Below are 24395 nucleotides of genomic sequence, written 5' to 3' on the forward strand. Positions count from 1 at the left end.
AACTTTTAGTTATTCCTGTAAGTCTTTAAAGGGCTTAATCAGTAGACTTAGAGGACATTGCATTGGTTATTTGAATGTTATTTCTATTTTTCTGAGCTTTCAGAGCACAGCTGCTCATTCAGTGGTCGTGAATTGAGTTTCACTTTCAGATTGGGCCTCTTTTTGGAAATGAGTTTTTGCACGTCTGGTTCTAGGATGTTATGCAGGAATCCGTTCTGATCACATCTAATGTGAACTGTTGCCAAGTTTAGACAAGATGTTTCTTCTTGTTCCCTTTATTATGAGTATTAGACATGACTGAACACTCAAGTTACACATCTGCAGTCATGTTTCTGCTATTTCTGTTTTAATTCCAACCAGAGTAATGGTATAAAAATGTTGTTTTTCCAGGGAGAAAAAGAAGGAACAGGAGAGGGACGAGCTGTGGAAGAAGCTGGACGAGCTGAGGCTCAGCAACACTGCTCTGGTGCAGAACAACAGCCACGGGCTCCCAAGTGTCCAAAACAACAACAACAACAATAGTAATAATAATAATAATAATGTCAACGAGGACAGGAGTGCCGATGAAGCCGCCGACAACGTAGACGGCAAAGATCCTGTGGAGGCCAGCGAGAGCACCCCATGTGCCAAATGACAGCGGATGTCAGTTTTTTATTCCGTAACGGTGTGACACCGGGTTCTGGACTGTCAGGGGAGGATTGACAGAGACGTAAAAACACAAATTACACCTCAGCAGTATATTAAATCTACTTAGGGTGACTTAGAATGCCAGCATTTCTTTGGCAGAAAAAACAAAAGCATATTTCAACTTAAGCCTATTTTTGGAAGTTACAGTGTGGCTGCAGTATATTGTTTATATATATATATATATATATATATATATATATATATATATATATATATATATATATATATATATATATAATTTGTCTGATCAAAGATTTATCCTTTCACATTTAGTTTCTTAACTGAAAATGATTTTTTTTCATTATATTCATTGTATGATACTTGGGACGGGAGAAAATATTAAATGACTTGAATTTACACAAATCAGTCACAACGTTAAAACCACCTGCCGAATATTGTGTAGGTTTCCCCTCGTATTCTGAAGGTATCCTGTCGTGTCGGGCACCAAAACGTTAGCAACAGAACATTTATGTCCTGTAAATCGCACGGTGGGGCTCATTGTTTCTCTCACACATCCCACAGATGCTCGATGGAATTGAGATCTGGTTATTTGGAGACAAAGTGAAGACCTTGAACTCTTTGTCGTGTTCCTCAAACCATTCCTGAATGGTATTTACAGCACTGTCCAACTGAAAGAGGCCAATCTTTGAATATCGCTGCCATTAAGGAGGGCAGGTGGTCTGCAGGCAGCGATGTTTAGGTAACATCCACGTTAATACCGGAAGGCACGATGTCCAAGCAGAACTTTGCCCACTTGCTTGGCTTCTTCCCATCCAGCTGCCACCTCTTTCAAGGGTAGAAACGATGCGCACACTCATGGCTGTCCATGTGAGGTTAAGGGAAATGTAATTCATCAGACCAGATCGCCTTTTTCCATTGCTTCATGGTCCAGTTCTGACATCTGTGTGCCCGCTGTGGGAGGTTTCTGCATTGCACCGTCTCATTGCGCCTAATTGTGACACCTTTTCTTTTAAGGTTTCCACCAATCCGTGCTGTACACCAAACAGGACAGCCTGCTGGTTCACCCACTGACTCTCGTTGGACCACTTTTGGTAGATCCTAACCACTGAATACAGGAACACCCCACAATAGCAGCTGTTTTGGAGATGATCTGACCCCGATGTCGTTACCATTAGTTGCTTAGATCGTCACGCTGCCCATTTTTTCTTGCTTCCAACCCTTCGCCCTGAAGAACTGTTTGCTCGCTGCCTAATACATCCCGCCTCCTGACAGGTGCCATCGTAACGAGACGATCAGTGTTGCTCACCTCGCCTGTCAGTGGTTTTAATGTTGTGGCTGATCGGTGTAACGTTTCCATTTGTGCTGCACTCAGAAAAGCTAAATAGTTATTTAAAGATGTCTATTTTTAATGTGCTTTTCCTCGTTGCTGCCAACACTTGGGTGCAAACCTGAAGCAGGAAGGGAGCGACAGGCATTGGGAGTGTTTTGGGGCAGATGGGACCAGACCCAAAAATCACACGTTTAGCATCCATTAATAAACAATAAAAGGACCGTTATCGGGAGCAGAAGAAGCGAGATGATGTTCACCTCTTGTTGGTGGAAAATGGGAGGCACACGGCCCAAAACAATAAGAGCAATGTCTCCGAGAGTGACTCTGCTTGAGACTAAGAATTTAAAAACTGATTAACAATTAGGGTAAATGATATATTTGTGAGACTGTTTTTGTGTTTCAGGTGTTAGTGAGTATTTTTTCGTCTGGGTGAAGATACAAAGCTAATAGTGATAATAACACAACACCTGCGTTTATAGAAATGATTTACACTAAAGTATGGAGGGAGGGCTTTTGACAAATGAAATGTTTTTCAAAATGACCGGAATTAATGGAATAGTTTTGCCATGTTGTAAAATGAGATTTGGCATATGGTAAATATGAAGCTGCTTCCGGTTAGCTTAGCATTGTGTAAACACTTGAAAGAGAGGGAAGCAGCTAGCTTCACTCTGTCCACCAGCTGCACCTCTTAATCTCATTAATTCACACATTATATATTGTTTGTTTAATTCGCACAAACACTGTTGTGTTAGAGGGTGACAGTCCAGGAAACTCCAAAGTAAAGGAGCATGTTTAATATGAGCTTTAGAGGTGCTAGTTGGCTTCACGCTAGTTGTTCACCCTTATTTCCAGACTTTATGCTAAGCTAATAAGCGAATAGCTTTATATTTACCACACAGATGTGACTGTAATCTCAATTTTCGCATGTAATTCTTTGCAAGAAAGCAGATATTTCACAAAATGTCAAACTATTCCTTAAACACAGCACGTTTAAAAAACTATCTGAGACCTAGAGTACTATATTTTTCCAGAGTATTGACGAGGCTAATATTTTTGAATGTTTCATTTCGCAGATGAATTATGACGGGATGCAGGATACGCTTGAGTGTATATTTGTTGCGTATGTGTATATGTTAGTTTGGGGGCTACTTAAAGGGAAATGCCACTCAGTTTCAGATTTTATGTACAGCGTAATGTTTCTGTGGTCCAGGAAAGTGCAGTCAGTGGTTATAGAAACATACGTGGCTCTCTCTCAAAGCTGAAGCGCAAACACTTATACTTGTCTTAGCACTTACCTGGCATTTGATAGTGCACAGGAGGCTTTTTGTGTATCCATGAGTTCTTATAAACGTTTTTATAACCATCATGCTGTCGTCACACCAGAAAACTCCACAAGATTTGTTTTTACAGGAAGTCTTTGCTATCATCACCTGTTCTGGTTTCTTTTCTACAAACTCTACAAAGCCACTTTTGCTTTTATTCTCATCTCACCGATGTTGGGAGCCAACAAACGTGTTCATTAACTGAATCTGACTGCCGCAGATCATAGGAAGGACTTCTGAGAGTTTTTCAGAATTGAATGGTATTCCCTCTGAACCTCAGTGTCTGCTCTTTTACTTTTAAGTTCACGTTTTAGGTCCAGTCTTCTCTGATGCCTTTCTGTCAGTACAGCATTCCAGCCTCTGTGACATTTAAAGAAATCATGTGGGGAACCTGTTTTGTAATCACAGATCTTATTTAGGTTTCACCATCAAATAAAGTCTACTTTATCTTTCTACTCAAAGCGTAACCTCCTTGTAGTTTTTTCTCTTCTGCCAGAGTGCTGAGTTGCAGTACAGGAAGGAGGTCAGCAGATGGTGCAACATTATTTATTCCTCAAAGGTATTTCGTTCAATAGATGTAATTTTAGAATGTAGATACAGTAAAATTAACGTCAAGAACAGGTATTATTTTTCATTTAACTTCATACAAAGTGCATTAAAATACAATGCTTTGTCTTTAAAATAGTACCAGTTCTCCTAAATACACTTTAAAACACCCAGTTTCTGTGGTTTTTGAATAAAATGGGTTCAAAGTTTTGTGTTTTCAAGAATGGTCATGTGCCACTGTAATGCTATATTTGGGTTGTGGGTTAGACCACTCTGCTAAAATCTAATCCAGAAAATATTACAGAAATTAAATAAAACTAAGTTTTTTGTGGGTTAGACCACTCTGCCTCTAACCCCCTTTTAAAATCAGGCATATTTGAAATTTTTGCATATCAAAAGGTTAGATACTTTACTGCCATGCACAGTCATCCCCAAAGGCCCAGTATACCAGCATGTATGTTGTCCAATATGCATCGGTATGAAAACTTTTTTTTGTAGAACACAATGCAGAAAAAGATGCTTAGGGTAATTTAGAAAGGGTGCCATCACATAGTTTTCCACCCACAATGAGATTTAAAGCGGCTCTCTCCAAAAAAAGAGTTTAGTCGGTGCCAAATAAGAATTTGAACTGACTCCAACTGAGTTTTAGATGATTCCTGTAATATTTTATGGTCAACCCAAATGTGGCGCTACAGTGGAATGTTAGAATGTTAGATTCTTGAAAACACAAAACTATGAACCCATTTTTCTCAAAAACTACAAACAGTGGGTTAGACCACTCTACTTCCAAACCCTTCAATTCTGGGTCAGAGCGCATCCTCATCAGTTGTCATGGTAACCATATCACCTGCATAGAAGGAAGTGGGCCTCCGTGTGGACATCTTTCACAGAAAAGACCAGACTTTACCCGCTACAGCATCGGGAACAGCAACGATCAGTACCTATCTATCTATCTATCTATCTATCTATCTATCTATCTATCTATCTATCTATCTATCTATCTATCTATCTATCTATCTATCTATCTATCTATCTATCTATCTATCTATCTATCTATCTATCTATCTATCTATCTATCTATCTATCTATCTATCTATCTATCTATCGATCGCCATTCTCTCTGCTCCCTTCATTTCTCTCATCCCTAAAAACATTTGAAAGATTGTCTTAGAAAATATTACCATTACTATGAACGTTTCCTTTAACTCCAATGAAACTTGTCTAAGGTGTTATTCAAGATCATTAATATACAGAGAAAGACGTTTTTTCCCTTTCATCAGTCATTCTGAATTTCATTTTTAAGCCAGGAAAGACAATATTATTTATTTTCCTGTCATTTTGCTCAACAATTAAATCATCTTCCCTCTATGTAGATGGTTAATTACTTGTATGCTGGGACAAATTATTTTCTACTGTAAAATATCACTTTAACTTCTTGTTCTGTCATTAAGTTCAGCTTCATTATGAATCCAAAATACAATTTTCACAATAAGATGTTGCAAAATACAGACAAGTTGTGTTCTGCATCTCTTTCATTTTGTCCATATTTTACAGATGTCTATGTTAAATTCTGAGTATTCTGCACTAAATCCGTCACTTTATCTCATGGTCATGTTTACATTTCACTCAGTTCTGCTTTTCTTAGTTCTTAGTTGTTGCTCGGCTCTAATTTTGCTTCCTTTGTTCTTTTTTTTTTGCCCTTTAATATCTTATTTTCTAAATCTTTATTTAATGTCTACTGTTGCACGAAGAGAGAGTAACGAAATTTCGATTCTTGGTATGTCATGTACATATTGAAGAATTGACAATAAAGCTGACTTTGACATTGACTTAAATTCTCTAAATGTAATTAGTTCAGGTCGAATTTAAATAGCATTACTATAACTGGTTAATTTTTCCTCTTTGCGTTTTAAATTTTCACTAGAAGCTGTACGCTAAATCTGCCTATTGTCTCCTCTGACAGTGGATTGAGACTTCCGGCTTTGAAATCGGTTAAATTAAATAATTCTCTGGTCTTTTCAGCGTCTCTACACGAATGAACTACAATTACGGTGATTCAATGCGGCAAAGCGGCCGGAAGTCATTTCAGGAAACGGAAACGGCTCAGGAGCAGAGATGTTTACAGTGGAGTTAAGCTAATCCTCTCGTCCTGCAGCACCAGCAGCACATCCTGTAGGAGCAGTGGGCCTTCACAATAAAAGCACTGAGCTCATTTTACTTATCTGCTCCAAGTTGGTATTTTGGCTAATAATAATGCCAATGAAATACAGCCTCGGATCACGAATAGATGTCAGAAATAACCACTTTAGAGTGGTGACGATGGAGATGTCATAAATAGGTTGGCTGCTGAAAGGTTTAGCCTATTTCTTTTATACACAAATATATGCTCACAAAATAATAAAATAAGGAAGCAAAGCAAAAAAACATGTTATCTCATTTACGATGATTAAACCTTATGTCTAATGACAAAGAGAGAAGATATGGTATAAAAATAGATTTAAATTTTTTTTTTCTTTCTTAATCACTTTTTAGACCACTGGAGAACTAAATACAAAGTTAGGTAACACAATGTTCAATTATCTTGCATAATTGTTACCATTATACATGATAGGGGTATATTTGTTTTTCTTTTTACAGAGCTAACAGAAATCAAAATTAAGCTTGGTTAAATGGGCCGTAAATCAGAAGCTATCTTTTAAACAAATATTACACATAATAAAAGGTACATATAAAGTAATATAAAATGCTTCAATTGGCAATGAAATGGTTATAGTAATATATATATTTTTTTATTTAATTATATTCAAGTTCAAGACCTTTATTTGTCACAAACACAATTATACACAGTATAACACGCAGTGAACTGTATTGAGCACCTGTTCCAGACCAAAACAACAACATTAATAATAATAATAATAATAATAATAATAATAATAATAATAATAATAATAATAATAATAATAATAATAATAATAAAGAATAAAAACACACAAGAAATCGGTACAGACGGAAATGAGCAAAATAAATCAGTGTCAAAGTGCAATATATATATATATATATATATATATATATATATATATATATATATATATATATATATATATATATACATACTCACACACACACACAAACACATATGTGTGCGTGTCTACAAGGCAAAAAGTAGTGCTTTTATAGTAAGTATAAGAGTAATATTGCGAAAAAAAGCACAAGTTGAAAAACATATAGTAAAATATCTAATTTATTAACATTTTGTGGTTACACGGTTTTGTGAGTGTCAGTGGCGCTTTTATTGTGAAGGAGCCGAACCGGCGGTGTTGTCGTTGTTGCTGTGGTTTGCGCTCGAATCAGAAAATCAATTAAGTTATGAAAAATACCATTAATTGCCTTTCTTTGTCGCCGCAACTCATGAAGAAATGGCGGATCTCCAGACGTCGGTCGTTTGAGGAGAAACACTTCGCCTCCAGTGTCGTGTTCACCGACGATAAGAGGCGCCTCCGTCGACAGGAATATTTACGTTTTGTGGGTGAGTTAGCTCGACGGCTAACTAGTGAAGTTGACATTAGCTGCTCGGCTAATTTAGCCGCAGGTTAACGTTGTTTAGCTTCGGCTAACATCCCCTGAAGACTGTCAATCATTACGACGTGCTGACGGGGACGTGTTGTGATTAGCTGCTCGTAAATCCGCGCACCGTCACTTTTCTCCGTTATTGTTGACATCTGTGGTCGTGTGGTGACATTAAGCAGCTGCAGGCTACAGGAGGGCACGTTTCGGGTTAATTTTCTGCCCTGATTTCTCCATCAACGCCGGAGCTAACGTGTTAGCATGTGGCTAAAGCAGCTGGATGTTTTGTTGACAGTGCAAATACAACAGTTCACCTCCACATAATACACACGTGTCCTGTAAGGTTAGTTTCCTGTAGGAGTTACTATTCGTGTATCAGCTGCTATTTTATGCTAATAACACAGTTTTACCCTCAGACTGACTTCATTAAGACATAATAGCTTCCACATACACAGCGATGAGTCACTGATTTACTGATTTTAATGGGTTCATAGCATGTATAGTGTGATACTACTGAAGGAAACTGGTATGAAACAACTAGATAACCTACTAGTAATGCTATAAAATAACTGATATAGCTGCTTAATGTTTGTCTGCATGAGAAGCAGCATCATTTGTTTTGATTAAACCATCACTGAGCTGATCACAGCACCTTAATTAGAGCTGCAATGATTAATCATCAACTAGTAAATGAACTACCAGCTATTCTAATAATCAATCCATGGCTGTGGAGTGATTTTCAAATGAAAAAAGTCTAAATACACTAATTCTAGCCCCTTAAATTAGAATACTGTTTGGTATCTTTGCTCCTCTATGACAGTAAAACTGAACATCTTTGGATTGTGGACGAAGTGAAATATTAGATGACTTTTGGGGAACATTGATCAACATTTTTCACCGTTTTCTGCTGCCAAACAACTAATCAGTCAATGGCTTTGAGTTATTTTTAAATGAAAAGAAAATCTAAATTCTGTTAAATTAGAATACTGTTTGGTTTCTTTGCTCCTTTATGACATGAAACTCAACATGTTTTGGTTGTAGACAAAGCAAAATGTTTGAGGACTTTTAGGAAACATTGATCAACATTTTTCACCATTTTCTGCTGCCAAACAACTAATCAATCAATCAATCAATCGAGAAAATAATCCACAGATTAATCAGCAATGAAAATAGCTTGCCTATATGAGCAGTTGCATCATTTGTTTTGATTAAACTATCATTGACCGCTACACGCTGGTCACTGTTGGTCACCTCAAGGAGAACCTTGATCAGAGCTGCAATCATTAATCATTAACTATTAAATGAACTGCCAACTGTCCTAGTAATCAATCAATTGCTTTGAGTTATTTTTAATGAAAAGAAAGCCTAATGTCACTGATTCCAGCTTCATAAATTTTAACATTTTCTGTTTTTTTAGTCCTTTGTGTCAGTAAACAGAAATATGTTTGGGTTGTGGACAAAGCGTGACATTTGAGGAAATGACCTTGTGGTTGACATTTTATAGACCAAACAGCTTTTGATTATTCAAGAAAACAACTCTCAGATTAATAGACAGAGAGAATATTTGGTATTTTCAGCCCGACTCGTCAATTTATTGCTCACCTGGAGAAGTATTTGATTAGACAGACCAAGTGGGGTTTTTTTACACTTTATAGACCAAAGAAAAAAGAGTACTTTGACCAAATCCAGAATCAGAATTTGCTGAACTCTTGATGAATATTTGCTGATCAGTTCACTATTTCAACTGTCATTTTATCAGTAAATGTACACCACCATTCAAAAGTTTGGGGTCACCCAAACAATTTCATGTTTTCCATGAAAACTCACACTTTTATCCATGTGCTAACATAATTGTACAAGGGTTTTCTAATCATCAATTAGCCTTGAAACACCAGTAGCTAACACAATGTAGCATTAGAACACAGGAGTGATGGTTGCTGGAAATGTTCCTCTGTACCCCTATGGAGATATTCCATTAAAAATCTGTCATTTCCAGCTAGAATAATGTAGTTAAGAAATTGCAAAAACTGACATTAGCATTAAATGTTAAAGAGCGAGTCTGACCCGGGTCACACTCAGAGTTTAAACTGTTGTGTTGATACACAAATATATGCCGTCCCCTTTGTCTGACAGTCACAGTTTAGATCTATTAGACAGAAAATATTTACCTGAAACTCTGAAATCTGTCAGAAAAATCGCAGTTTGATATTTTTGCCAAGTTGCTTAGTCGTTTATGAAGTTAAATCTTTCTGTGTGGGGTTTTTTCACTGGCGTTCCCTGAATATTTTATATATTTTTCTCATTTTAATCTTGTAAACCAAAAGGTTAAACTAATAAATGAAAATATAATCTGTATAGTAGTTAGTTGCAGCCTCAGTAGATTTAGCATGACTTGTTTTATTTGGTTTGTTAAACCTCATCGTGTCTTCTGTCTTGCATTTGTAGAAACACTGATGTATGTCTTCCAAACAGATGACAATGAGCTGATGGTTGCGGAAGTCTGCGAGACGACGATACAAACAAGAGAGAGGCTGACTGGAAGATGCCCAGAAAAAAACAACAGAATCCACAGCCAGTTAAGTGTAGGTATCCACAGACCTTTTAGTTGTTGATTCGTACCTAAACTGCTCAAGTTACTTCTCACATCTGTATTTTAACGCACACTGTGCCAACAGCATCAGATTAAACCTCAGCGGCCAGGTTGTTCACAAAATGTCTTCTGTTTCTTTGCTCACATCTGGAGGCCAGGCGTTGCTGTTTAAGTTCTGGAAGTGCTTTACAGAAATTGTTCTGACCGACAGAACTGTAATAACTGGTGCTGCAGTTACATCTGAAGTTACATTCTGTGTTTATTAGAGTAAATCTGCATAGTTAAACCTGCACAGATGTTGAGTGCGAAGCTGTTTTGTCTTTGTAAAGACATTTAAAGAGCAAATTTTACTTTTCTTTGTGTAATATTCTGTTTTAGTACCTGATATACACTCACCAACCCCTTTATTAGGTACACCTGCTCAATTGCTTGTTACCACAAATAGCTAATCAGCCAATCACATGGCTGCAACTCAATGCATTTATTCATGTAGACGTGGTAAAGACAACTCGCTAAATTTCAAAGCAAGCATCAGAATGGGGAAGAAAGGGGATTTAAGTGACTTTGAACGTGGCATGGTTGTTGGTGTCAGATGGGCTGGTCTGAGTATTTCACAAACTGCTGATCTACTGGGATTTTCACACACAACCATCTCTAGGGTTTACAGAGAATGATCCCAAAAAGAGAAAATATCCAGTGAGCAGCAGTTGTGTGAACCAAAATGCCTTGTTGATGTGAGAGATCAGAGGAGAATGGACAGACTGGTTGGAGATGATAGAAAGGCAACAGGAACTCACATAACCAAGGAATGCAGAATACCATCTCTGAACACACAACACATCCAGCCTTGAAGAAGATGGACTACAGCAGCAGAAGACCACACCAGGTGTCACTTCTGTCAGCTAAGAACAGGAAACTGAGGCTACAATTGACACAGGTTCACCAAAACTGGACAATATGGAAAAATGTTGCCTGGTCTGATGAGTCTCCATTTCAGCTGCAACATTCAGATGATCAGAATTTGGTGTAAACAACATGAAAGCATGGATCCATCCTGCCTTGTATCAACAGTTCAGGCTGCTGATGGTGGTGTAATGGTGTGGGGGATATTTTCTTGGCACACTTTGGGCCCCTTAGTACCAACTGATCATGGTTTAAATACCACAGTCTACCTGAGTATTGTTGCTGACCATGTCCATCCCTTTATGACCACAGTGGATCATCTTCTGATGCTACTTCCAGCAGGATAATGCACCATGTCACAAAGCTCAAATCATCTCCAACTGGTTTCTTCAACATGACAATAAGTTCTCTGTACTCCAATGACCTCCACAGTCACAAGATCTCAATCCAGTAGAACCTTTGGGATCTGGTTGAACGGGAGATTGGCATCATGGATGTTCAGCTGACAAATCTGCAGCAACTGTGTGATGCTATCATGTCAATATGGAGCAGAATCTCTGAGGAATGTTTCCAACACCTTGTTGAAAGTATGACACCAAGAATTAAGGCAGTTCTGAAGGTAAAAGAGGGGCCAACCTTTTACTAACAAGGTGTACCTGATAAAGTGGCCACTGAGTGTAGAATGAAATAACTTCTGTGTTAATAAATGGCTTCATCATGCAGATTCTAACAACATGTGCCGCTAAAGAAATATTACTGCCGCTAGTTTTTCTCTGCAATGCCTTAAAGAGGTCAGAAATTTGTGTTGTTTGAAATGTGAATATTTAATTGATGGTCGATGCAACTTCACAACCTGGAAATGCTCCTTATGTGTATAAAAACACCAAAATGTTGTCATGCAGCAATGACACATTCAAACTCACATTACCATTCACATGACAAACATATTGCAACAAGATGTGTTTTGTTTGCATCTATGTAATAGCCGTCCATTAATCTAATTTGAGGATAAACATCCCAGACAGCCCTAACAGATTAGTGTCATTATATCAGATACTTAAATGACCAGTAGATGGAAGCAGGATGCTGGGGCTGCTGAGCACGATGTCCTTGAGTCGGCCTGAACGTAGTTTTGTGAAGAGTGACAGCTGTGTGATCGCTGTTTGGATTCCATCAAGCTCGAGAGACCAACGTACAATTTCAGGCGTCATTAGCTGTAACTGCAGTGAAAGGGCTCCATCTGTCAGCTGCCGGCAGCTCATTTTTATGTTTATTAAATGTTGTAGGACAGCAAATTATAAATTTGTTCATCTGACTTTAATTGCCAATGTGAACAAATGTCAAATATGAAGCTTTCTTTAATTCTCAAACCCAACACCGGAACAATCAACCACCCGGAAAAACTATTATTTAAGCAGTGAAATATCATTTATACCACTTGGCTGGTGGTTTATTATGTCCATAAACCTTGTTTAGCCAAGCTTCATGGTTATGATGAGACCTTTCTCTGTGCTAATTTGTCTGCATTTATAAAGAGACGTCAACATTTTTAGGGTTAGAGTTAAGTACACGCGTCCATAACTGCAGGTACAGTGGATATAAAAAGTCCACACACCTCTGTTAAAACGCCAGATTTTTGTGATGTAAAGATGAATTTTTTCAGAACTTTTTCCACCTTTAATGTCACCTATAACCTTCACAACTCAGTTGAAAAACAAACTGAAATCTTTTGATTTTATCACAGCACTCAGGCTTTTTGCCCACTGTTCTTGGTAAAAACGCTCCATATCTGTCAGATTGCACAGCCCTGTTCAGATCACCTCACAGATTTTCAATTGGACTCAGATCTGGGCTCTGGTTGCGCCGTTCTAAAACTTTAATCTTCTTCTGTTGAAGCCATTCTTTCGTTGATTTGAATGTATGCTTTGGGTCGTTGAAGTTCCTCTTCATCTTCAGCTTTGTAGCCAAATCCTAGATTTTGTGCCAACATTGGCTGGAATTTAGAACTATTCATAATTCATTCCCTCCACCTTGACTAAGGAAGAAGAAAAACAGCCCCAAAGCATGATGCTGCCGCCACCGTGCTTCACTGTGGTGTTCTTTTGATGATGTGCGGTGTTACACTGCCGTTTAAAAGTTTGGGGTCACCCAGATAATTTCATGTTTTCCATGAAAACTCCCACTTTTATTCATGTGCTAACATAACTGCACAAGGGTTTTCTAATCATCAATGAGCCTTTCAACACCATTAGCTAACACAATGTAGCATTAGAACACAGGAGTGATGGTTGCTGGGAATGTTCCTCTGTACCTCTATGGAGATATTCCATTAAAAATCAGCTGTTTCCAGCTACAATAGTCATTTACCACATTATCAATGTCTAGACTGGATTTATTATTATTGGATTTTAAAAAAATGCTTTCTTTCAAAAATAAGGACATTTCTAAGTGACCTAAAACTTTTGAATAGTAGTGTAGTACATGGTGATGTATGTTTGTGCCAAACACACCTCCTGGAACTGTGACCAGAAAGTTCAACCTTGGCTTCATCAGACCATAATGCATTTTAGCGTTTGGGAGACTTCAAATGTGTTTTTGCAAAATTTCGCCGGGCTTGGATGTTTTTCTTCGTATGAAAAGGCTTCTGTCTTGCCACCCTACCCCATAGCCCTGACAAATGAAGAATATGGGAGATAGCTGTAGGCCTCTTGGCAGCCTCCCTGACCAGTTTTCTTCTCGTCTTTTCATCAGTTTTGGAGGGACATCCAGTTCTTGGTAATGTCATTGTTGTGCCATATTTTCTCCACTGCATAAAGACTGTGTTCTGTGGTCTATCTGATGCCTTGGAAGTTCTTTTGTACCCTTCTCTTGACGGATACCTTTTAACCATGAGATCCCTCTGATGCTTTGGAAGCTCTCTGCAGACCCACTGAATGACTTTTGACTTTCGTAAGATGCGACAAAGAAAATGTCAGGAAAAGCCGACTAGAACAGCTGGACTTCATTTGACGTTAATCAGAAGCACTTTAAATGGTTAACATGAATGTGATTGGTTAATTCTGAACATTCTTAGTTAGAAGAGGGTGTGCACAATTATGCGAACACATTATTTTAGTTTTTATTTTTACTTCAACTCCCTAAAAGACTTCAGTTTGGTTTTAATTGAATTGTGCAGATTATAGGCCACATTAAAGGTGGAAAAAGTTCTGAAATCATTTACCTTGGTCTCGTTTTAACAGGAGTGTAGACTTTTTATATCCACTGTACGTCAGGTTTTTGCTGGTTTTCTGCTTTGGCTCGACTGTAACTGAATATTAATGTTTGTAAATCACAACACAGTGATGTTGGTCACTGAGTGTTTGATTCTCTGTGGCTGTAGTGGATTCTGAAGATGGTGTAACCGTTGAAGCTCCAGGAAACCTCCCCTTAGACACAGACTTCCTTCTTGGACAAGACCTCGAGTTCAGTGATCCGGATCATGACAACAAGATTCTAGGCCTGGCAAAGTTCTCAGGTTCGTAATCCTGTTTTTAAGTGTTAAAATTTACGTTTGTGAAGGTTTCAGTCCTGGTTGATTTGGAGCGGAAACCCCATGGTTACCACGGTAACAGAAAACACATCTGGGTTCGGTGTAACCAAAACAAAACTGATGTTGCTTTAACAGAGAATCGGTCAAAAATAAGAGGAACCACAGGCTGATTTAAAGCAGCTGGACAGAAGCTGACGACCATGTGTTGTTTTGGAGATTCAGTTTTTTTTAAAGATTATTTTTCTACAACAGAAGGAGAACGACGTTCAGTAAAGTTCTTGGGATGATGTGAATCAAACCTCAACTTGCTGCTGGAAGACATTTACAGCCACGTGATATAGGATCCAATCACTTCATTATCAGCCCCCTCTTAGACGCATTTTTAATTGATTTCATTTAGTTGTAACCTGCGACAGACACAAGATAAAAAACTCCCCGTGTTTAACGCACAGCAGAGCTGTTAAGAAAAGTTAGAAACTAAACAAAAGCTCTGAGAATGAGCAGTTGGTTTGGATTTTATGAATATTTTGATTTTAAAATCCAATTAAAAACAAGTGAAAGCAAACAAAATAATCATAGAATACAAGACAGAAGAAGAATTCTTTAATTTTCGGGCGTTTGTCACATTTTTATTCACTACGGGTCCATTTTTCACTTAAGTATAAAGTCCTTCACCTCAATAAAACAGCACAACCATGATTTGAGGAAGAGAAGAAGCTTCCTTTTGTGCAGTTTACCACAATAATAAATATATATTAATAAATAAATATTAAATTTTAATCACAAGAAGGAACAAATCTTTATACAAAAAAATCCCCTCTGGTGTTATCAATTGACTGGACATAATACAGATATTTAGCTATTTACCTTTTATTTTGATAGAACCTGCAGTTCGTCTGAAAAGTCCCACAATCTCTGGGATATTTCTAGCGGAATCTGTATATTTTAGTTAATTTTAATCGTGACTTCTATAAATTATATCTTTATTTTTAGCTTAAATTTGGCTGTTTTTCCCCACGAAATCAGTCACACATGATGAGTTTAAAGACAATTGGAATCCAACAATCCTCCATGTTTTTAGCGTTTCTTTGTGAGTGTAAACGGTCTAAATTTGTCTATTTAAATTTAATACAATTCTTTTAATTAAAAAATAAACAAAACGCCTACAGGTGAGCTAACCCTAACCCTTAAGCAGGGATTTAAAAGAATCAAGCCATAGCAGATTTTTAAGTATTAGAAACAGGGTTAGGGTTAGTTACCGTGCTTCATGGAAGATGAAAACCTCTTTTGCAAGTGGAATAAATGAAATGTCTATTAGAAAACAAATGGAAAGAAACAAAAAAGATCCTAAACTTTCATTATACCAAGACAAAATAGTTTTTTCTGTTATTTAAAAAAAAAAAGCACATTTCAGACAACGGCTTTTGTTTTAAGTGCAGAGAAGTAACGTAACAAGTGTAAATATTAGCATTGCGGCGTCTAATTTAATTTATGGTGCGATTTTACCCAAATAATTAAACAAATAGCCACCAGCAGAGCCCCGTCCACACACTGGGAGTCAATAAATCCTCGTTATAGTTTGCAGCGAGGCCATGTAGTGCCTGAAAACTAATTAATTTATTCCAAATATAGCGAGCAGCCGGTTCTAGTTGGTTAGTGCAAGAGTAATAACAGCTTGTGTTGTTGATATCTGATACTGAGTCTGTCTATTTAGCTGGAAGTGGGGCAGATCATCTATTATATTAATATTATTATTATTATATTAAGTTTTCCTCTGTCATTGTCTCTGTGTTGAGTTGTTCGCTCTCTTGTTCGGTGTTTCACAATCATCTTATCCTACCTACACGACAGGCCAAAAGTTTGGAAGCAAGATGAAATTTGTACAAAAGAAGATCATAGTTTAATTGGCAACACAATCAACATGATTATTATATAAAGAGTCCCTCATTATAATAGGTTTTTACTATAATTATCAGGTATTTGTGTCTAGTTTCAGCTGTTTCTTTCGAGCCACACTTGCGATTTATTGGGGAATTTTGTATCCAAACTCTCAAAAGCCAAAGAGCTGAAGTGAAGAATGCAAACTGTGATTTGTTCTTTTTTACTTTTGCACCAAAGTTGTGGCTCTTGTAAATCTTCTCAACCCTAAAACTAAGCCCTTCTTTTCTTTTTGTTAACATTTATTCAGCAATTCCCTGGTAACATCGAAGGTAAATGGAGGAAAACGGTGCAAAATAGTGTAAATACATCCAAAAATCCATAGAATTCACACCGGTTTGTGAACAGACACTCGGAGTTGCTTCCAAACGTTCGGCCTGTAGTGTATATCGAATGTGTGTATTGATTATACAGTAAAGGAAATGGGAAGATCACTCAGCTGGTTCATAGTTTGAGCTACGTTTGCTCAACAAAACCGTTGTTTAAAATGTTTAAAAGATGTAACGTTACTCAGCCACGTCCCAGGTTTTTACAGTTCGTAGCTCCTCGATGCAGCAGAGAGAGGAAGTGAACGAGCGGCTTGTATTTGCCGGCATGACTCTCCGTCAGACGATGTGTTCTGAAAAATAGGAAAGTAGAGAAAGGAACTGAGACGCCATTATTATATAAGGGTCATAAAAATAGGACTATTACCATCAAGGACACCATTATAAGAGGGCATTTATTCATCATCATCATCATCATCATCATCATCATCATCTGCTGCTGCCTCCTCTGCTCCCACTACCCCACCACCATTATCGTTTCCCCCTCATCATCATCATCATCATCATCATCATCATCATCTACCCTCATCATCATTATCATCATCATCAGAAGCAGCAGCCTCACCATTACAGTCATCATCATTATCATTAGGCTCAGTAATCATCCGCCAGGGGTTTCCATCGGCCGAGATAAAAGGCCGGTCTCTGCTCTCGCCTTCCTCACTTTGTGCTCCAGCATCTCCTTCTCCTGCTTCACGGGCTACACGCTGAAGCTCTCCTTCCTCTTCTTCTTCTACCTTCTCGGAGGGGAAAAAAACAAACATCTTTCTCTTTTTGTCGTCTGAAAATCTCAAATAACAGCAGCTCGGAATGAAACTTGACCTCTCTGACAGCGCTGTGATTATGCTCCTCTGAAATTTTCATCTTTTTTTTCGGAGAAAAAGAGCTTTTTTGTCCCGAAGTTACCTCTCTGCCAGGTATTGCTGGTTGTTTTCTACAGTTTCGAGTCGAGTTTCAGTGAGATTAAGTTTAAATGGAGTTTATTGTTATAATTTTTTACACAGAAGTCTTTTATTGAAGCCAATTTTTATTTTATTCGTATTTTATTGTTATTTTTCGTATCTCAGTTTTGAACTTGTGGATTCGGGTGACTCTACTGTTTCTTTACCCCTTCATGTAACTTCACTGCTGTCTTTTTTCATGACTGGATGACACTGCAGGTGTCGAATGTTTTTGCTCACCTCGGAAAAATCCAAAGTAGTAATCTGCAAAACAGTCTAAAGCTGGATTAACGCTTTCTCCAGCAAGATTTATGTTTTTATTTTAGTCTTCTTTATTTATTTGTTTCATTATTCCTCAATTTATTGGTTCATTTATACTTTCATTTGTATGTATTTGTTGCATTTTCATTTATATGTGCTGCACATTCCATTATAGCTGCGGTTTTGCTCAGTGAGGCTGAATAATGATTGCTGTTTTGATGCTACAGTGTCACTGACGCTTTTGATTACTTGCCTTCGCTGTTTCTTCCTGCACTCTTTCACAAGATTTCTTGATTTCAACAAGATCACCTGTTTAATCAGTTACATACTGAATAATACAGGAAAGAGAAAGAAGTGTTGCAAGTAAACTCCCTCCTGTGACATGTTTTGTTTTTATTTAGCATTTATTTAACCAGGTTAGTCCCATTGAGATCAGAGATCTCCTTTACAAGGGAGACCTGGCAGGAGATAAAATAAATTGTAAACCTTGTTCACAGACAAGGTAGACTGTAATGATTTCACCAGAACTTTAAACTCTTTCAGTGTAACAAGGACTTGAAGTTGAGATTGTAATTTGTGCCAAAAACCTAAAGGCTTTCTTGCCCAGTTCAGATCGTACTTTGGAGACGACAAATTGCAGAGTATCCATAGATTGGAGATTGTGACTTCCATGTTTCCTTGTTAAAATACAAGACAAATAGGAAGGAATAATACCCAGAATGGTTCTGTAAATAAACACAAACCAAGGACTGAGACGTCGACACTTAAAGACGTCCAGTTAACATTAGAGTGTTGTAGGTTTAAGTACAGCGCCTAGGAATGGTCTTAGTATTGAAAACCTGTGCAGTGCCTGAATAATAAACATCTCTGTTGTGTTTGCTTCACAGAAGTAGCTGCTGAGATCGGTTTCTCTGTGTATCCTCTGGGTGATGAGGAGAGTTCTGCCTACAGCCAGCTCAGTATGGAAAGTGAAACAGACAACTCGCGTAGCACGACCGACAACGGGAGGGAAGACGAGGGCCGAGCGTCCCAGTCTGAACCCAGTTTTCCTCCCTACCTGTCCTGCCGGGGCTGCGGTCAGCTCCGGGACGAACCTCTAGGACCGGGCATTGACCTGGTCGGGCCTTACTGCCTTAGGTGTTGCAAAGCTTCCAGGGAAGCCAAAACTACGGACTTCTGTTCTCCTTTCGGAAGCATTGGCGGGATTCGCTCCGGTTCCCATCCGCAGCTTGACTGTGACGGAGTGGCAAACGGAATGGGTGACAAGGCGGAGGACAAATCTGCCAAACTGCACTCGTGTCACCTGTGTGGCTTCTCTTCGCGTTACGCCAACCACGTGAAGCGTCACATGAAGACGCACAACGGCGAGAAGCCCTTTAACTGCCCTCTGTGCACTTACGCCTCGGCTCAGCTGGTGAACCTGCAGAGACACCTGCGCATTCACACAGGGGAGAAACCCTACAAATGCGACAGCTGCACTTTTGCCTGCAGTTCACTCGGCAACCTCAAGAGGCACCAGCGCATGCACGTGCCCAACGCGGGGGCGGGACAGGACCCGCCGCAGCGACACGCCGCCGGCCAAAACGTCCTGAAGAGACACGTGACTGGACAGAGACCAGCTGAGGAAGTGTCTGGTGCTTCAGGGAAAGGTGTGTGCCATTTCCTTCTCCTTTTTTTTTTGTCAGTAAATGAAGGGTTTGGAAGCAGAGTGGTCGAACCCACTGCCTGTAATGTTTGAGAAAATTGGGTTCAGAGTGTTGTGTTTGTGTTTTAGTTTCTACTTTGGTGATAATTTGCATTATTTTAACTTTTTTATACCGCACAGGAGACATTTTTGAGTCCTCTCTATTTCTAGCCATGGTTGTGTTGCTTCCATTGAGCTGCAGAACTTTACAGTAAAGAATTTAAAATGAGCCCACGGTTAATATAAAACTATGCTTGGGGTTCAGAGAGTAAAGAAAGAGACTTAAGTCACATTCAGACCAAAAGGGTTTAGAAGTAGAGTGATCTAACCCACTTTCTCTAGTTTGTGAGAAAAATGGGTTCAAATTTTTGTGTTTTCAAGAATGATCTAAGATTGGAAGCGCTACTGTAACGCTATATTTGGGTTGTGGGTTAGACCATGCTGCCACTAAAGATACAATTCTACAATTTCATTTAGCAGAAGCTTTTATCCAAACAGACGTACATCTGAGAGTAGAACAGCACAATCAAGGATCTAGTCAGGAGAAAACAACCTGGATCAGAGCCGTAAAGCAAGTTACAATGTAGACCATAGAGTTCATTCATCCATTATCTACACACCGCTTAATCCTCTGTAGGGTCACAGGGGGGCTGGAAGCTATCCTAGCTGACTTAAGATACGTATCCACTAAATCCGGCAATTTTCCACATCCCATTCATTGTCTATGTGAAACACACCGCATTGTATGCTGATCCGGTTGCAGTGTGTTTCGAGCTGCAATCTGGTGCGTCTCCCCAGAGCGGAGCACAGCTCATTTGTATAAAGTAGACTCGACTTCTACTTTATGCAAATTTGATGCGGTGTGCAGAGGTCTGACGCATCGCGAAGCTTTAGTTAAACATCTAAACTAGCCGTCGAACTAAAACGAGGACAGATTCAGCTACTGCACAGCTTATTTCTCACCTCAAACGCTTTCAGAAATACTTTTCGCTGAAGTGTTTTTGAATTAAAAGAGATAGTTTTTGGCCAAACCGCCATGCTGGTCCGACGCTTCTACCGGACTGAAGGGCTGTCATGTGACCAGCTAGTGGCCCACCCACCAAGCGGGCAATTTTCAGATGCGGCACGTTTACATGCGGGAAAATCGGATCTAGTGGACATGTAGCATTAGGGTGAAGGCAGGGTTCACTTGGACAGGTCACCAGTCCATCACAGGGCTACATATAGAGACACTCACATTTAAACCTACGGACAATTTAGAGTTACCTCAGCATGTTCTTGGATTGTGGGAGGAAGCCAGAGAACCTGGAGAAAACCCACACATGCACAGGGAGAACATGGAAACTCCATGCAGAAAGATCCCAGGCCAGGATGCGCACTGCTGCGAGGCACCAGTGCTAACCACTGAGCCAGTGTGCAGCCCAGACCATAAAATATTAAAGAGATTATATAAAAGTCAGTTGGGACTTTTTTTTGGGTCAGACCACTCTGCTTCCAACCCCCTCAACTGTCTTCATACACGATGTTGATGCATGAAAGACTCTTCTAGTAGCTTTGATTAGTCAGTTTTGAAGATATTAATTCACTTTCTGTTCTTACTGTGAAGTTTCAGAAGTTGCCAGGCCGACGTCCAATCTCAGCTTGGGAGCCCAGAACAGCGACTACCTGTCAGCCTTCGATGGCTTAAAAGGAGCGTCGCCACCGCCAATCCCAGCCTCTAATCCAGCCCCCGGCCACCATCCTCCACCGCTGCTGGAGACGACGGGCAGCAGCGGCAGCAGGGCGGCCAGAGGGGGCGTAGCAGACAACCCCGCCCTCCCGCCGTCGCTCTTCCCTTTTACTTGCAGGTTGTGCGGCATTGTGCTGGAGGACGAGGACGGCTCCTCGGCGCAGATCTGCGCCAAGTGCACCCTGGAAATGCTGACTAAAGACTCGTCGTCGTCGCCCAACAGCCCCGGCGAGCGCAGCGACAAAGTGTACACCTGCGCCGCCTGCCCCTTCCTCACGCACTACCCCAACCACTTGGCACGTCACATGAAGACTCACAGCGGAGAGAAACCGTACAAGTGCCCGCAGTGCGACTACGCCTCAGCCCACTTTGACAACCTCAAGCGGCACCACAGAGTGCACACGGGCGAGAAACCTTACAAGTGCCATTTGTGCGATTACGCGTGCGGGAACCTGGCCAACCTGAAGCGCCACCAGCGGGTGCACTCGGGCGCCAAACCCTTCCAGTGCGCCGTGTGCAGTTACAGCTGCAACCAGAGCATGAACCTGAAGCGGCACATGCTGCGGCACACCGGGGAGAAACCCTACAAATGTCAGGAGTGCGGCTACACGACCGGCCACTGGGACAACTACAAGAGGCACCAGAAGAAGCACGGCCTGGCGACGGACGGCTGGGTCAAAGTTCCCACGACGGGAAACGACGAGGCGGAGGACAGGAGGAAGGGGATGGGGGGCGGGGTTCAGACTCACAGAAAGGAAGCAGGTGTCGATATGCAGTACATGCCAAGGGAGGGCAGTCAGACGATACACTCGTGCTACAAACTTGAGATTGTATAAACTCTAACTCAGCAAAACTAAGCTACCAGCAACTAGATTTTCGGGGGGGATTTTCACAGAGCCTTTATATCGTCTCAGTGTGTGTGTCGGTCTTTTAGTGTTTTCGTCTTCTGAGGCTGCTAATAGTCTGTTTGTAGAATCTCGCACAACACTGAGAAACTTGTTTCTGAGTATTTTGATGCCTTTATGGATTACGTGAGTCTGTTCAGAGTGTTTTTTTATGTCAAGACAAATGGACTTTATCTACCTTGTAAGTTCACTGTCTGTCTCCGTCTGTATGTTGAACCACGTTAGGCTAACTATAGCATCTCCCTCTCATAGTTCAATACATATCTTCATTCTAGGACGCTACCAAATACTCCTTATTACATGGAACTGATGCACATGTTTGCCTGGACTGTTAAAGCTGCACTGTGTGGTTTTTTTAAATGTGCTCCTTCTGCGTAAAAACTCAAATTTAGTCACTCGGATGATTCTGTTTTCTCGTCTTCCCATGACTGAAGTGTCGACTGACGTTTGGTTTGTGAATATTTGCTAATTTTACATTTCATCCTGGACTACACGGTGCAGCTTTAGTGAAGACAGGTCCTTCTGAAGGGCCTCGTTGTGCTTCGTTTGCTTTAGGATAACAGCATGCCTTCAGATTAATGTATGTACTACTATCAAAGTGCTATTTAATAGTACTGGAATTGTTTTAGACTTGACAAAATGTATCGGTAAATTAATTTGTTGTTGTCCTCATTGAATAAAACTTGTTATTGTCACTTTTGCCAAATAAAAATCTAATTTGGTGTAATAAAATGTTGGCAAATGTTAAAAAAAATGCATTTGAAACACAAATTGCACGGAAAAGCATTTGAAAGTCTTATTGTGGTTGTACGGCTAAATAAAAAGCACAATCACACTCACACAGCAGCAATTTGTCAGGTTTAGGATTAAGATTAAGGAGTGAAAAGTAGATTCATCTCTTATTTGTGATTCAGCAGCGCCTTGTTCACGGAGTTCTCCCCCACAAACTGCTACATATCAGTGATTTTTAAAGTCTTTTTGGGAAGTCTTGGAGGGATACTGTTTAATCACCTCTGTTTTGATTGCTGTTTACTATTTACTGTGAAATTAGCCAATTCTTGTGTTGTTTTTTAAAAATATCTATAGATATATATATACTTGAAAAAAGATGACACGATTAGTAAGCATGTGAGTGTGTAATAGTTGTTTTATTTTTCTAATGTGGCTGTAATACACTGCTAGAAGTGCATACTTTAATATATAGAGTTTTTATTATTATTATTATTATTATTATTATTATTATTATTATTATTATTGTTATTATTATTATTATTATTATTATTATTTCGAATGTGTGATGTGTCATTTAGTTGCCATGTGGAAAATAAGAACTGTGATTTCAATTTACTCTTTGTGAATGACTTATTATATGCAAGTGAGATATTTTCCAGGTTGCCAACTTGCCGTGTCACGATGGAACATGGAAGCTGTAGACTAGTACCGACATCCCGCAAGTGGCCATTTGTGTCTTTATGCAGTGTCTCATAAATGCCTTAAGTGCGGATTTTGAAATAAATACGTGGAATTCATTTCATTGAATGTCGGACATCAGACTGCTTCTGATTTTTCTTTTTATATGCACCCAAATATGGAAAAAATGACTCAAAAAAAGAAAATAAAAAAATTTAATGTATAAGTATGTATAAGTATAATAAATATATGAAATATATTATTTAAAATATGTAGAATGTGTATATATATATATATATATATATATATATATATATATATATATATATATATACTGACTGACTGACAGCTCAGATTTAACTGTCTGTAGTTCCGTTTTGATGGATGTTAAATTTTCACTCAAAGCCGCCAGGAGCTGGGTCTTTAAAATAACCGCCATCTCGTTACAGAGTGAAAGTAGCAGTTCCTCCTGAAGGTCAGAGATTGCAGCATCTGAGGGTCTCTTCAAAAGAAGACGTAGTTGATGAAGACGTTCTGGAGCAGGACCAGAAAGACCACGACCAAGCAGCCTTGAGATCTTAGGCAGCATCTCCCTCAGGTGGGTGTCAACAGTGTTCACGGTCAGGTCTGTGGTAATCCTGTCAAAAAACAAAACAGAAAAAAATCTAGACTATAAATCAACATGTAACCAAAGCACTCTGTGTATAACGCCATAGTATAGGATGTAGTTCAGAAAATGTCAAAGTACAGTATACTTTTCAAGAATAAC

General features: G+C 39.3%; 2 protein-coding genes across 3 annotated transcripts in view; both read left to right on the forward strand.

The window, feature by feature from the left end:
* The window catches only part of LOC111587152 (serine/threonine-protein phosphatase 2A 56 kDa regulatory subunit alpha isoform), a 53219-nt gene extending 49464 nt beyond the window's left edge, over positions 1 to 3755 (forward strand). Inside the window, exon 13 of the mRNA XM_023296981.3 lies at positions 391 to 3755. Coding sequence (XP_023152749.1) covers positions 391 to 634 — 244 coding nt within the window. The 3' untranslated portion in view covers positions 635 to 3755. The remainder of the gene's footprint in view (positions 1 to 390) is intronic.
* A 3415-nt stretch (positions 3756 to 7170) lies between these two features.
* Positions 7171 to 23767, forward strand: znf513a (zinc finger protein 513a). Of its 2 annotated transcripts, XM_023296989.3 has the most exons (5): positions 7171 to 7372; positions 9883 to 9992; positions 14283 to 14417; positions 18786 to 19547; positions 21189 to 23767. In XM_023296989.3, exons 2-5 carry the CDS (start codon positions 9953 to 9955, stop codon positions 22145 to 22147), a joined length of 1896 nt encoding a protein of 631 aa, XP_023152757.2. In that variant the 5' UTR covers positions 7171 to 7372; positions 9883 to 9952; the 3' UTR covers positions 22148 to 23767. The 2 variants fall into 2 exon arrangements, with proteins under 2 accessions (XP_023152757.2, XP_023152758.2); XM_023296990.3 differs by lacking the exons at positions 7171 to 7372; positions 14283 to 14417.
* Positions 23768 to 24395: the final 628 nt, after the last annotated feature.

The sequence above is a fragment of the Amphiprion ocellaris genome, chromosome 12, assembly GCF_022539595.1.
Source record: "Amphiprion ocellaris isolate individual 3 ecotype Okinawa chromosome 12, ASM2253959v1, whole genome shotgun sequence".
NCBI classification, from domain to species: Eukaryota; Metazoa; Chordata; class Actinopteri; family Pomacentridae; genus Amphiprion; species Amphiprion ocellaris.

Bases quoted from the DNA above. Each gene is read 5' to 3' on its own strand.
- znf513a (XM_023296989.3), top strand. From the start codon at position 9,953: ATGCCCAGAAAAAAACAACAGAATCCACAGCCAGTTAAGT. The intron at 14,418-18,785 runs GTTCGTAATCCT...TTTGCTTCACAG, and splicing joins AGGCCTGGCAAAGTTCTCAG to AAGTAGCTGCTGAGATCGGT. The intron at 19,548-21,188 runs GTGTGTGCCATT...CTTACTGTGAAG, and splicing joins GTCTGGTGCTTCAGGGAAAG to TTTCAGAAGTTGCCAGGCCG.